The sequence below is a fragment of the Babylonia areolata genome, chromosome 21 (assembly GCF_041734735.1).
Source record: "Babylonia areolata isolate BAREFJ2019XMU chromosome 21, ASM4173473v1, whole genome shotgun sequence".
Lineage (NCBI taxonomy): Eukaryota > Metazoa > Mollusca > Gastropoda > Neogastropoda > Buccinidae > Babylonia > Babylonia areolata.
Genome location: NC_134896.1, coordinates 36,975,039 through 36,990,531, shown reverse-complemented (window position 1 = coordinate 36,990,531; position 15,493 = coordinate 36,975,039). Strand labels below are relative to the sequence as shown.

General features: G+C 46.3%; 1 protein-coding gene across 7 annotated transcripts in view; it reads right to left on the bottom strand.

Annotated features, from left to right (window-relative positions):
* The window catches only part of LOC143296095 (ral GTPase-activating protein subunit beta-like), an 87,580-nt gene that overhangs the window by 22,310 nt on the left and 49,777 nt on the right, over positions 1 to 15,493 (bottom strand). For 6 of the 7 annotated variants that reach the window (XM_076607859.1, XM_076607863.1, XM_076607865.1 and 3 more), the window contains 3 exons: positions 8,203 to 8,313; positions 2,366 to 2,543; positions 759 to 850 (listed from right to left, as the gene is read on the bottom strand). In XM_076607859.1, coding sequence (XP_076463974.1) covers positions 759 to 850; positions 2,366 to 2,543; positions 8,203 to 8,313 — 381 coding nt within the window. Of the gene's footprint in view, positions 1 to 758; positions 851 to 2,365; positions 2,544 to 8,202; positions 8,314 to 13,436; positions 13,473 to 15,493 lie in introns of all 7 variants that reach the window. The other variant, XM_076607862.1, reaches the window with a different exon arrangement.

Below are 15,493 nucleotides of genomic sequence, written 5' to 3'. Positions count from 1 at the left end.
CTGACTAATGTTTGTAATGAACAAGTTGAAAATGTGACAAAAAACAAAACACTGATTTCAAAACAACAACATGTCACTAAAAATATATAAAATGGGAAAATAGCATGTGTTTTGTATTCTTTATTCATTTACCTTTCAGAAAATATATACTTTTATGGGTCTTTCTCCAATAACAAAGAGCACAGAATTTTTGGAAAATTTATACCCGTTTTTTGTGGAAAAAACCCTGGCAAATAGATTTCACTTAAATCTTATTCTCCTGGCAGCGAAAGGGTTAAGAATGCTGTGCGGGATAGACTGATGCACACACACACCCATGCACACTCTCACACAAACACATACGTGCGCAACACCCCCCTCTCCACCTACACACACATACACACAAACATGCGCGCGCACACACACACACACACACACACACACGCATGCACTCACTCACACAAATCATCACACCTTCCACATTTGCACTCACACACATGCGACACATACACACATTAAAACTGCTGTGCTCTGGACCTTGCACACACCCAGAGTGGCCTTGTTTGTATGTTGGTGCTTGTGGGGTTTTGTTTGTTTGTTCTTTTTGCTATTGTTGAATAAAGGAAGAGAGAAAAAAAGAGTGGGGGTGGGGTGGGTGGGCGGGGGGTGGAGAGAAGAAAAGAAAAAGAAATAAACGGGCGATAACAATATGCTTTTCATGTCACAAAAAGAATAAAAGAAACCCAAAAGACTGCTGTGAGGGATGCATTCTGACTGACCTTGGAAGACCTGGCCGAGTGTCGGAGCTGCATGGTCCAAGCATGGCGTCCAAACGCCCCTCGTATCAAAGCTGTCACCGTTGGTAATGGGTCTGCCCACAAACCTCACCAGCTTATCGAATCATGTTGCCTACAGCATACAGTCATCCTAATTCGCCTATCAGCAAACTGTCATGTTGCCTACAGCATACAGTCATCCTAATTCGCCTATTCCTGATTTGTCTATCATCAAACTACCATGTTGCCTACAGCATACAGTCATCCTAATTCGCCTATTCCTGATTTGTCTATCATCAAACTATCATGTTGCCTACAGCATACAGTCATCCTAATTCCCCTATTCCTGATTCGCCTATCACTGAACTAGTGATCCTGATTCACATATTTCCAGTTCACAAACGTACTCAGTTGCTCTGTGTGTGTGTGTATGTGTGTGTGTGTGTGTGTGTGTGTCAGATGGGGACAGGCAGAATAGGCAAAACGTAAACAGTGGGTAGGTGAAATGGGACAAAGTGTCAACCTCTCAAAAGGCCATTGAGGGGGTTTATTGTTTACTGTTGCTTTAAGTCCAGCTGAGTGCACAGGGCCACATCAGGACTGTCAAACCATGCAAATGCTCAGCCGCATCAACACAGAACTGTCACATCCAAACAACAAAAAAACCATACCCCCCCACCCCCTACACACACACACACACACCATACACCTCCCCCTACCGCCCTGATCCCCCCACACCCACACACCAATCCTAAGACCTTCCACATTCACATGATATCCCCCCTCCCCCCAACACACATATTATCCACCCCACCTCCCCACACCAATCTTCAGTTCTTCCACATTCACACACACACACACACAAACACATACTATAACCCCACACACACACACATCCTCGCACATGCACATTACCCTCCCTCCCCCACCCCACACACCCACACTTACACCCACACACCAATCCTTAACCTTCCACATTCACATTCACACACACATACACACCATAGCCAACCACCCCCTCACACACCCCCTCACACACATACTACCCTCCCCCACCCCTCACACACAAACACACACACACACACACCAATCCTCAGTCCTTCCAAATTCACACATGCACACACACACACACCATACCCAACCACCATCACCCCCCCACACACACACACACACACACATTACCCTCTCCTACCCCTTACACACACACACATCCACACCCCAATCAGACCTTCCACATTCACACATACTGATACATACCCCATGCCCCCACCCTACACTCACACACACATTACCCTCCCCCACACCTCTACACATACACATACACGTACCCATACCCCCTCCCCCCAACACCCCCACACCCCCCGAACATACACACCCACACACACCATACCCACCAACCACCACACACCCATAACCCCCTCCCCCCCCCAACACACACACACACACACCAACACACACACCATACCAACCAACCCAGACACACCCATTTATACATCCCCACAACCACACACACACACACACACACAAACACACAATACCCACCAACCCAAATCCACACACATCACCCACCCCCACACCCCCACCCCCCACACACCAAACAACGCTCAGACCTTCCACGTTGCCCAGCGGCTGCTCCAGCAGTCCGACGATGATGGTGTTGTCGATGACAAAGTAGCGGAAGGGGGAGCCCTGGTCGGGCAGAGTGCTGCCCTTGGAGTACTTCAGCAGGGACCGCTCGTCCAGCAGAGAGAACAGGGACTCGGGCCCGCAAGGGGGAGGGAAGGCTCCCTGCCGTGACCACACGTGCACATGGTATGCACAAGCACACACACAAAAGCAGGGAGAAATGCACACGATCATGTGCACGCACACACACGCACGCGCACGCGCACACGCACACACACGCACGTGCACACGCACACACACACACACGGAGGGTCTCACACACACACATACATACATACATATGCTCACACACACACAAAACAACAACACAGGGATACACACACACACACACACAATCACACACACACACACACATACATATACACAAAAACACAGGGATACACATACACAAACAATCACATACACACACATACATACAGATGCACACAAACATACATACAGACACAGACACACATACACACACATGGGGAAACATACACATACACAACACACAAATACATACACATGCGCACACACAAACACACACAGGAACTTCCTCTTCTTCTTTGTTCATGGGCTGCAACTCCCATGTTCACTCATATGTACACGAGTGGGCTTAGATGTGTATGACCGTTTTTACACCACCATATAGGCAGCCATACTCCGTTTTCGGGGGACACAGGAACAAATATACCACACAAACACAGGGACTCAAACACACACACACACACGCACGCACACACACACACACACACACACACACACGCACACACCACAGACACACATATATACACACAACACAGACACATACAAATGAAAGTGTGCTAACTCTCCCAGTACAAATGACAAAAAGAGGTGAGGATGACTGCATTTCACCACTGCTGACATATTAGACAATGCAATGTCAGAAGTTGTGTGCCTCTGAGCAGCAAAAGGTATTGTACATTTACTAATTCTTCAAAATAACATACATGAAAAAAAAATAATAATAAAATAAAAAATAAACAAATCAGTTAATCAATCAATAAAATCCAAATAAATGAATCAATTAATCAATCAATAAATCCAAAAGCATCATGTACTTCTCCACAACCATTATCTCTCTCAAGCCCCCCACCCCCACGCCCCCTTACCCCACCTCCCTCACCCCCCTGACATACACCTTGGTTGATGGTGCAGGTCAGCATGGTTTAGGCTCTCTCCACTGTCTCCCCCTCCACCCCTCCCCATCTTACACCCTCACTACCCCCACCACCACCACCCACCACCCCAAATCTCTCACATACAACTTGGTGGATGATGCAGGTTAGAACAACCAGCTCTCTCCACCAATCACCCCCACCCCCAGCCCCACCTCTCCCACCCCTCCACTCAAATCTCTGACACACAGCTTGGTGATGATGCAGGTCAGAGCAGCCCCATCTCTCTCCACTGTCCACCCCTACCCCACTCTCCCACCCACCCATCTAACCTCCCTATGCCCCAAAAGCTCTGACATACAACTTGACTGATGATGATGCAGCTCAGAATCCGCAGCTCTCTCCACTGTCAACCCCCCCCCCCTCCGCACCCCCCTCCAACACACACACACACACACACACACACCCCTTCCCTCCCCAAATCTGTGACATACCACTTGGTTGATGATGCAGGTCAGAACTACTGCAGCTCTCTCCACTGTCACCACCCCCTTCCCCTCTCCCCCCCCCCCCTGCCCCCTCCTCTCCAACCTCCCACCACACTCCACCCCCAAGCCCCCCATCCCCGAATCTGTGACATACAACTTGGTCGATGATGCAGGTCAGAACTGCCGCAGCTCTCTCCACTGTCACCACCCCCTTCCCCTCTTCCGCCCCCCTCCTCTCCAACCTCCTACCACAGTTCCCCCCCCAGGCTCCCCCGCCTCCTTCCTCCCCCCCCCCGCCCCCCCTTTCCCAAGTCTGTGACATACAACTTGGTCGATGATGCAGGTCAGAACTGCCTCAGCTCTTCTCCAAATCCACCCTCCTCCCCAAGCTCTCTCCAATGTCACTCTCCTCCCCCTCCTGCCCAAGCTTTCTCCAATGTCACCCTCCTCCCCAAGCTTTCTCCAATGTCACCCTCCTCCCCAATCTCTCTCCAAATCCACCCTCCTCCCCAAGCTCTCTCCAAATCCACCCTCCTCCCCAAGCTCTCTCCAAATTCACCCTCCTCCCAAACCTTTCTCCAATGTCACCCTCCTCCCCAAGCTCTCTCCAATGTCACCCTCCTCCCCAAGCTCTCTCCAATGTCACCCTCCTCCCCAAGCTCTCTCCAATGTCACCCTCCTCCCCAAGCTTTCTCCAATGTCACCCTCCTCCCCAAGCTCTCTCCAAATCCACCCTCCTCCCCTAGCTTTCTCCAATGTCACCCTCCTCCCCAAGCTTTCTCCAATGTCACCCTCCTCCCCAAGCTCTCTCCAATGTCACCCTCCTCCCCAAGCTTTCTCCAATGTCACCCTCCTCCCCAAGCTCTCTCCAATGTCACCCTCCTCCCCTAGCTTTCTCCAATGTCACCCTCCTCCCCAAGCTTTCTCCAATGTCACCCTCCTCCCCAATCTCTCTCCAAATCCACCCTCCTCCCCAAGCTTTCTCCAATGCCACCCTCCTCCCCAAGCTTTTATCCAATGTCACCCTCCTCCCCAAGCTCTCTCCAAATTCACCCTCCTCCCCAAGCCCTCTCCAAATCCACCCTCCTCCCCAAGCTCTCTCCAAATCCACCCTCCTCCCCAAGCTCTCTCCAATGCCACCCTCCTCCCCAAGCTCTCTCCAAAGCCACCCTCCTCCACCCTCCTCCCCAAGCTCTCTCCAAATCCACCCTCCTCCCCTAGCTTTCTCCAATGTCACCCTCCTCCCCAAGCTTTCTCCAATGTCACCCTCCTCCCCAAGCTCTCTCCAATGTCACCCTCCTCCCCAAGCTTTCTCCAATGTCACCCTCCTCCCCAAGCTCTCTCCAAATCCACCCTCCTCCCCAAGCTTTCTCCAATGTCACCCTCCTCCCCAAGCTTTCTCCAATGTCACCCTCCTCCCCAAGCTCTCTCCAAATCCACCCTCCTCCCCAAGCTCTCTCCAATGCCACCCTCCTCCCCAAGCTTTCTCCAATGTCACCCTCCTCCCCAAGCTCTCTCCAAATCTACCCTCCTCCCCAAGCTCTCTCCAAATCCACCCTCCTCCCCAAGCTCTCTCCAATGTCACCCTCCTCCCCAAGCTCTCTCCAAATCTACCCTCCTCCCCAAGCTTTCTCCAATGTCACCCTCCTCCCCAAGCTCTCTCCAATGCCACCCTCCTCCCCACGCTTTCTCCAATGCCACCCTCCTCCCCAAGCTTTCTCCAATGTCACCCTCCTCCCCAAAGTTTCTCCAATGTCACCCTCCTCCCCAAGCTTTCTCCAATGTCACCCTCCTCCCCAAGCTCTCTCCAAATCCACCCTCATCCCCAAGCTCTCTCCAAATCCACCCTCCTCCCCAAGCTCTCTCCAATGTCACCCTCCTCCCCAAGCTTTCTCCAATGTCACCCTCCTCCCCAAGCTCTCTCCAAATCCACCCTCCTCCCCAAGCTTTCTCCAATGTCACCCTCCTCCCCAAGCTCTCTCCAATGTCACCCTCCTCCCCAAGCTCTCTCCAAATCCACCCTCCTCCCCAAGCTCTCTCCAATGTCACCCTCCTCCCCAAGCTTTCTCCAATGCCACCCTCCTCCCCAAGCTCTCTCCAAATCCACCCTCCTCCCCAAACTCTCTCCAATGTCACCCTCCTCCCCAAGCTTTCTCCAATGTCACCCTCCTCCCCAAACTTTCTCCAATGCCACCCTCCTCCCCAAGCTTTTATCCAATGTCACCCTCCTCCCCAAGCTCTCTCCAAATCCACCCTCCTCCCCAAGCTCTCTCCAATGCCACCCTCCTCCCCAAGCTTTCTCCAATGTCACCCTCCTCCCCAAGCTCTCTCCAAATCTACCCTCCTCCCCAAGCTCTCTCCAAATCCACCCTCCTCCCCAAGCTCTCTCCAATGTCACCCTCCTCCCCAAGCTCTCTCCAAATCTACCCTCCTCCCCAAGCTTTCTCCAATGTCACCCTCCTCCCCAAGCTCTCTCCAATGCCACCCTCCTCCCCAAGCTTTCTCCAATGCCACCCTCCTCCCCAAGCTTTCTCCAATGTCACCCTCCTCCCCAAAGTTTCTCCAATGTCACCCTCCTCCCCAAGCTTTCTCCAATGTCACCCTCCTCCCCAAGCTCTCTCCAAATCCACCCTCATCCCCAAGCTCTCTCCAAATCCACCCTCCTCCCCAAGCTCTCTCCAATGTCACCCTCCTCCCCAAGCTTTCTCCAATGTCACCCTCCTCCCCAAGCTCTCTCCAAATCCACCCTCCTCCCCAAGCTTTCTCCAATGTCACCCTCCTCCCCAAGCTCTCTCCAATGTCACCCTCCTCCCCAAGCTCTCTCCAAATCCACCCTCCTCCCCAAGCTCTCTCCAATGTCACCCTCCTCCCCAAGCTTTCTCCAATGCCACCCTCCTCCCCAAGCTCTCTCCAAATCCACCCTCCTCCCCAAACTCTCTCCAATGTCACCCTCCTCCCCAAGCTTTCTCCAATGTCACCCTCCTCCCCAAACTTTCTCCAATGCCACCCTCCTCCCCAAGCTTTTATCCAATGTCACCCTCCTCCCCAAGCTCTCTCCAAATCCACCCTCCTCCCCAAGCTCTCTCCAAATCCACCCTCCTCCCCAAGCTTTCTCCAATGTCACCCTCCTCCCCAAGCTCTCTCTAAATCCACCCTCCTCCCCAAGCTTTCTCCAATGTCACCCTCCTCCCCAAGCTCTCTCCAAATCCACCCTCCTCCCCAAGCTTTCTCCAATGTCACCCTCCTCCCCAAGCTTTCTCCAATGTCACCCTCCTCCCCAAGCTCACTCCAATGCCACCCTCCTCCCCAAGCTCTCTCCAATGTCACCCTCCTCCCCAAACTCTCTCCAAATCCACCCTCTTCCCCAAGCTCTCTCCAAATTCACCCTCCTCCCCAAGTTTTCTCCAATGTCACCCTCCTCCCCAAGCTTTCTCCAAATCCACCCTCCTCCCCAAGCTCTCTCCAAATCCACCATCCTCCCCATGCTCTCTCCAAATCCACCCTCCTCCCCAAGCTCTCTCCAATGTCACCCTCTTCCCCAAACTCTCTCCAAATCCACCCTCCTCCCCAAGCTCTCTCCAATGTCACCCTCCTCCCCAAGCTCTCTCCAATGTCACCCTCCTCCCCAAGCTCTCTCCAAATCCACCCTCCTCCCAAAGCTTTCTCCAATGTCACCCTCCTCCCCAAGCTCTCTCCAAATCCACCCTCCTCCCCAAGCTCTCTCCAAATCCACCCTCCTCCCCAAGCTTTCTCCAATGTCACCCTCCTCCCCAAGCTCTCTCCAATGTCACCCTCCTCCCCAAGCTTTCTCCAATGTCACCCTCCTCCCCAAGCTCTCTCCAATGCCACCCTCCTCCCCCCTCCCCAAGCTTTCTCCAATGTCACCCTACTCCCCAAGGTCTCTCCAGTGCCACCCTCCTCCCCATCTCCCACCCCTCCAACCTCCCACCACACTATCTTACCACCTTACCCCCTCACTCCTCCCAAACTCCCTTCCCAAATCTCTGACACACAGTAACTTGATTTGATGATGCAGGTCAGAACAGTCTCAGCTCTCTCCACGATCACCCCCCCCCCACACACACACACACACACACCCCTCCAACATCCCATCACACTCTCCCACCACCCTCTCCCCCCCAATCTGTGACATACAACTTGGTCGATGATGCAGGTCAGCACGGCCTCGGCAGCGTCCTTGACCCTCATGGAGGCCGGCATCAGCTCCTTGGTGCCCTTGTAGCGCGGCGGGTCGCTGGCGCGGTTCTGAAACATCACACACTTATCGTTTTGGCGTCAGTACTCGCCGTGCATGTAGTTCCTCCCATCAATGTGTTGTTTTTTGTTGTTGTTGTTGTTGTTGTTGTTTTTTTGTTTTTTGTTTTTTGTTTTTAACATCCTTAATATTTGTCGAACTTGACAGCCACCTTTGCTCGCGCATAAAGGGGACAAAATTACTTGATTCTGTACAAATTTTCAATCTTGAAGTTATCGCCAACAAACACTGGTCATACGTTCTGTGCAAATCAGTTATAAGTAAAAAAAATAATAATAATAATTTTTTTTTTTTTTAATGTTATGTAAACTGAAGATTAAATACTCTGGAACTGTCAGCAACTGACAGACTTGAAAGACATGAACCAAAATCAAGAGCGTACCCATGTCACAAGACATGTATCCAAGTTAATCAAACATGTAGGACTGCAGATAATAATGTTGTAATTAAAACAAGTCTGTATCATATATACACCTTTCCCATAACCAATGCAAATCAAGTCATACTGTACCTGGAAACCTATGAAACAAAGGATTCTGTTTCAAAGTTGAAATAACAAACAAGAAATTTCAAAGTCATTGACATGGCACTGCGTAAAGAAGAGACATAAAATCTGTTACTTGCATACAATCACCAAATTATAAATAAATTTAAAAAAAACAAGAAAGGCAAGGCCTTCAAGACTCACTTGTGATACACACTTTAAAAAAAAAAATTATAACAATAAATACTTATAAAAATTGAAAATTAGTTTGTTGAAATGTGTTCTTGATTCGTCATAACTATATACAGCTTCATGAAAAAAAAAAAAAAGACAAAAAACAAGGCTTCAATGCAGTTTCAAACCATGGATGTTTGGGTCGAGAATGACTGGTTTTACCCACTTCGCTAACGTGGGCTCAATGCTGACGTTCAAAAATTATCATTCGAGCATTTTCTTTCAGCGGAATAAATCGACAGTGGCAATCAAAGTCATAACGCCGTTTAAATCATGTTTTGGTATATCTCGGGCATTTAAAAATTTGTTTCAAGTCCGAGGTAAAAGAGACGTTCCCATCGCCTTAAAAACACTGCAGTATATGTCCGTTTTTTATAGATCTGCAGAGATTGTTCGACAAGCTTGTCTTTCCACTCACTGAGAAACTACAACACCGTCAATTTAATTTCTTTTTTCTGTTGATTCTAGTTAATTCAGTATCCACTTTAAAACATTCATATGCAGTAAACAAGTCGATGATTATTTAAGAAATTCTTTTAATCCGGCGGTAAAGGAGACGTTGCCATCGCATCAGGCTTTGCAACATGTTTTGTCAAGATCTGCACTGACCAGTGCCATGTAGATGAGGCAATGAAACATCTGATTCAAATTTTCTTTTCTGTTCATTCTTGTTAAATCAGTGTCCACTTCAGAATATTCATATGTAGTAAACATGTCAATAATGTAGTTAATGTCACTGTATGTGTTCTGTCCAGAATGTGTATTTATTTTGAACAAGAAAAACAAGGTCATGGCGTATTCTCACCAGACAATCGGGCAGCTGCAGAGGGGTAACAGCGGTTTTCGGAATCCGGAATGAACATCAATGAAATAAACTGTTAACGATTCGAGAATAAGGCTAAATTCGGGAGATGTAAACCTATTATTGGTATGGCTGTGAACATTTTTTTCCTACTATGTTTAAGCCAAACTGGTATTAGCAGACAAAGTATTTCCTGAGAAAATGGCAATGTTAAAGTTTACCATGGACACACACACACACACACACACACACACACACAGACAACCGAACACCGGCTTATAACATAGACTCACTTTGTTTACACAAGTGAGTCAAAAAAGAATACCTTTAGATAACTTGATCACAGAGGAAAGAAACTTTAAGGCAAAGAAATGCAGCAACTGCATTCCAAATCAACATGTAAAGATGAGTATGGTACTTTCCTTATCTCAGCTAACATTATTCTGGTCATTCACTGCTTAAAATTTAATGAAAGAATCAGAAGGAAAAAGGCACAGAGAGAGACACAGACACACACACACACACACACACACACACACACACACACAGAAGAGACAAACCATGTCAAAATGAAGACAAAACCAAGAGAAGTAATCATAGCAAGATGGCAAACAGACAGAATAGGTGGTGGAACAGAAAACATGACCCCACAGTCATGAGCAACAGTTTACTTTAGACAAGGAGAACAAGACTATGTCTCAAACAAAGATGTAATGCTAACATAAACAAGCTTTGAACGACATTATCATCATTATCAACAGTCAAGTTTATCCCCCCCCCCCAAACCCCCCCTCAAAAAAAGAAAGAAAAAAAATCACATCACCTGTATCACTTGACAATTTAGACAAGAGACTTCAAATCAACATCAAAGAGATTTCAGGAGGTAATCAACACATCTACTATACTATACACCAATCAGCACCCACACCATACAGGTCAAACACAAACTTTCGTCTAATGTGTGAAAAAGCAATGCACTGCAGATTTTGGAAGACCTAATGAGCAGACAGAAAGCTAAGAACAAAGAATTTCGCCTGCACATTCTGCAAACAATTCTCAACCCCCCACCCCCACGCCCTCCACACCCCTCCCCCTCCCCAATCCCCCACATGCCCTCTCCTTAACCAACATTTCCAAAATCAGGCCGAAAAAACAACATAGTTTCTCCATGTCAGTTTTGTTTATGTTCAACATTAAAACAAAAGAATCATATGACAAAACAAAAGGACTAAAACCACACATATATGTAAATAAAATGTGCTTGTGTGTGTAATGTTGGTGTGTATGCAACTGCGCGTGCATGAGTGAAAGCACATGTGCGCACATTCGTACACTAATCTGATTATGTGCATCAGCGTTTGTGTGTGTGTGTGTGTGTGTGAGTGTGTGTGTATGTATGTGTGTGTGTGTGTGTGTGGGTGTGTGTGTGTGTGTGTGTGTGTGCAAGCACAATGCCATCACAAGGACAACAAAATCAGTATCATTTTCATGCAGCAGTTTCACAATCTCTCATGTGTCATTTGTCAGTGAATCCAGCAACACATGTTCACAATGACTAACAAACATGAATGAGCTGTAAGAATAGCAGACCTGCCAACCCCCCTACACAGACCTGCTGAGAAGAATATTTTCAGCTACAGAGAGGAATATTCAGTAGATTGAGATAACTGTTTTAGGTATTACACCGGAAACAAAAACATCCACAATTTCTTCTGCAACTTCTGATCACCACTTTTCTTTTCTTTTTTTTCCAGCCTCAGGACATTCTGTGTCAGACTACCTTTCAACATAATGGTAGTGAAAGCTGAAGTTGGAAGGTGCCATTTGAAACTTCAGTCTGGCTATATATATGGCAGCTATGCAGCTCTTGGCACTGAATGAATAGAAAACAGCCTTTCTTTTCTTTTCTGCTCTGTGTGTGTGTGTGTGTGAGTGTGATGTAAACGGAATTTCTTTTAGGCATGTGGGAGACCGCAATCAAATGCAAATGAGCAGGATAAATTCCACTGAAAATGGAAAGGTTGGCAGGTCTGTGACAGTAATAGAGTCTGGTGGACAGCAAGCCAATGCTATGATACCAATAACCAGATACAGGTACAGCAATACAGGTCACACACCAGCAAGCAGAGGAGCAATAAAACACACCTGAACAGGTAAACTGTAAATGCTTTTGCATCATACACAACCCATCCGCTGTCTAATATCGAGAAATGTATGCGACAAGCTTCACAGGTCAGTTAAACATACAGTGGAGTGTTGGGAGGGATTCAGAACTAGAAACAGCTTTCAGATTGTAGACGAAAACACAAGTGTACAGTTCTTTTTTTCTTTTTAAATTCTCATTTTCACACAGGTTGCGGAAGGGAAGGAAAACCATGTGCAGTAAGAGTGAACATGGAGGACAGGGTTTAAAGAAAAGATACAGATGTACATTAAGTTATTGATAAAATAATTCTGCCCTTACTTGTGGACAAGGAAGAGACTGAAGCATACATGCAAATCCATATCTGATTCATACATAGCCCTTACAATATCCATAACCCATCAATCATATATAATCTTCCAATCTGCCTTTTTCCTATAAAATTTTATTCATATTCACATACATTAAAAAAAAAAAAAAAGTTTGCATGAGATAATTTTCAAAGCACACAGCTGCTATTCTTCAAGAATACAAGTTTCCATCCGCAATGTACAGATCATAAAGTATATGACTCAGTAATCTCTCTCTGTTTCATTGGTCTCAAAAAAGCAAATCAATCAAACAGCTAACCCAGTATAAGTATTTATCAATTAAACAACTGCACACTAATTGTTCTTAAAAAGCAAACAGCTATCAATTAATCAATCAATACACTTATCAAATTAATGATGTCCTAAAAAACAAACACAAAACCAATCAGACAACTAAAGAGTGGTTCATTAATCCATTATGAAGACAACTTGTTAGTTGTTTAATTGATTGTGTGTGTGTGTGTGTGTGTGTGTGTAAGCACGAAAGCAGATAGATGTGGAATGGATGGATGAGAGATAAAATAAAAAGGATACTGAAATCAAGGGAGTGTGTGTGGGGGGCGAGGTGGGTGTGTGTGTGTGGGGGGGGGGGGGTAAAGCAGTTGACGTCAAGACTATCGCCCACCCAGAATTGGAGACACTTACTGACTCAGCTATCTTTATTTCATAGGATGACGAACGATGAAAGGGGTGATGAAGATGCTGGAAGTTCGGAGGGTAGGGGGAACATGAGAGGGTGGGGGTGGGGGGTGGGTGAAGGGAGAGAGAAACCAGAGCAGGTCACTGCAAAAGGTGATTAATTGAATTAATGCATCTGTCAAATCTTTCGGACGATACAAACGGACAAGCCTACAAATGCCCAATCAACTCTAAAAAAAAAAAAAAAAAAAAAAAAAAAAGGGGGGGGGTGTGGGGTGGGGAGGTAGGGGGGGGGGGGGTGTGGGGGGGGGGATGGTTGGTTGGGGGTAGTGGTGGCGGGGTATACAGCAACTTTGTGTGGGTCGGCTGGGTGGTTGGGAAAGGGAAGGTGGAAGGGGAAAGAAAATTAAAGAACAAAAAGAAAGAAAAAAAAAAATCACCTGCACCACCTGACAGCCCACCACATACACCTTACTCTGATGAAAATGCAAACAAGCACAACATGCACTGGCTGACCAAAAACAACCAAAAAAAAAAAAAAAAGGAAAAAAAAGGGGGTAAACAAACAAACAAACAAAAAAACAACAAAATCAACACCAAAAACACCCCCCACCCCACCAAAAAAAAAAATCCAACAACAAAAAATCAAAACCACACCATTTCGCCATGTTTCAACACATTCTTTTCTACTGTATTTTGCACCAAATCATGTGAACCGAACCAAGGACTGGGGCCAGTCTCACGCATGATATCCGCCACTTCAGTATGTGATTATCAATAAAGGAAACAAACCAAACAGTGATTGATTCAAAGCTTTTGGACATGAATCAACAGTGACTGTTGATGGACAAATCTTACTTTTGAACTGTCTTTGCATGCATTTATAAATGGTCAGGGACTTGGTAAAAGCTTTAGTTGTCAATCTAACTTTTAAAACGTATAATTAACTCTCTCCATACGAACGGCGAAAGAGACGACGCTAACAGCGTTTCACCCCAATTACCATCATCAAAATATTGCAAGCGGAAGTCTCTTATACTGAAGAGGTGAATGTTGACAAAGAATACCACAATTCTGACGACGGAAGCTAAAGGTTGGGTCATTCAGACACCCACTGGACATCCGAGGGGTCTGTGTAGAGGAGAAGAGAGGACTGGCCGTACTGAGTGAGTTAAAGTCACAATTATTTGAACAGCTGCAAAATAAACTGACAGCGAAATGTCAACTTATACTTTAACGCTCGCATGCATCTGGATGAAGACGGAACGGGTCTGGACTAGACGATCTTAACACTTACCAGTAATTAATAAAAACAGGAACTCCTAAATCAGTTAGGAAGCATTACAACCTGCTGCACCTTTTTGTATAATCATGTATATCACTTGTCAGTAACCAAAGCAAGGAAATAACGAGAAATGCAAGTAACAAAGAATAGAACTTCCAATAAAAGAGAATGAAACTGGTACAGTGTGTAGAGAAAAAAGCATTAAACAGGACAAATATCTGTTAGGGGGAAAAACAACCACCCAAAAAAACAAAACAAAACAAAACAACAACTGTGTTTCTTATTTAAAGTCAAGGAGATTAGCAACATCCTACAAATCCAGGATGCCAAATGACAGATAATAATCATTACATTGATAAAAAAAAAAAGCAACAACAACAACAACAACAAAAAAAAAACAACCCATTAGCAGCCAACTAGCAAACTAGTTTGGCAAGCCAAAAGTGAATCACAGTATTTCTGGTGAATAAATCATTCTGAACATTCATTCACGGATACCTCCCCACCCCCCCACCCCTCCCCTCCCCGTTGCATTTACACACACATGTGGAAACACCCCTGCTCACACACACACATGTACAAACACTCCCGCTTGCATACACACACACACACACACACACACATACAAACTCTTTCATGTGCATACACACACACTTGTACAAACATGTGCATATAGCCCCTATTTCTCACCCTCTCTGCCATGAAACATAACACCACATCGCGCAAAGCACCTCGCCTGACAAGATTTTTCTTCCTGTCCTATTTAAAACAATCTACAATAGCCCCCACCTTCACCAAAAAACAACAACAACAACAACAAAAAAGCACAAACTTTTGTGAGGTACTAAGTGAGGTACTAAATGCTTTTAGATGTTAACATCAACAGATAAGACTAGCAAGTATAATGTACACTTCAAGATCTATGACTGAAAACCACGAACACAATCCCACAAAGACAGATGATCATGAACACAGACCAAACTCGTATCGACTCTACAAGGACAGCAACATGGTTACCACTGTGCGCAAAGTAGTATAAACAATTTTTTTTATCAGAACAGCACAAAAGAAAGAAAAAGAATACCACATCAGCAGTCGCTACAGGGACTGCAACTTTGTGGGATCGAGAGTGGATCACCGTCAACAATATGTTAATTTTTAACATCTTCAAGCTATTCTAGCATCAGCCAAACACATTTTAGAAGACATATA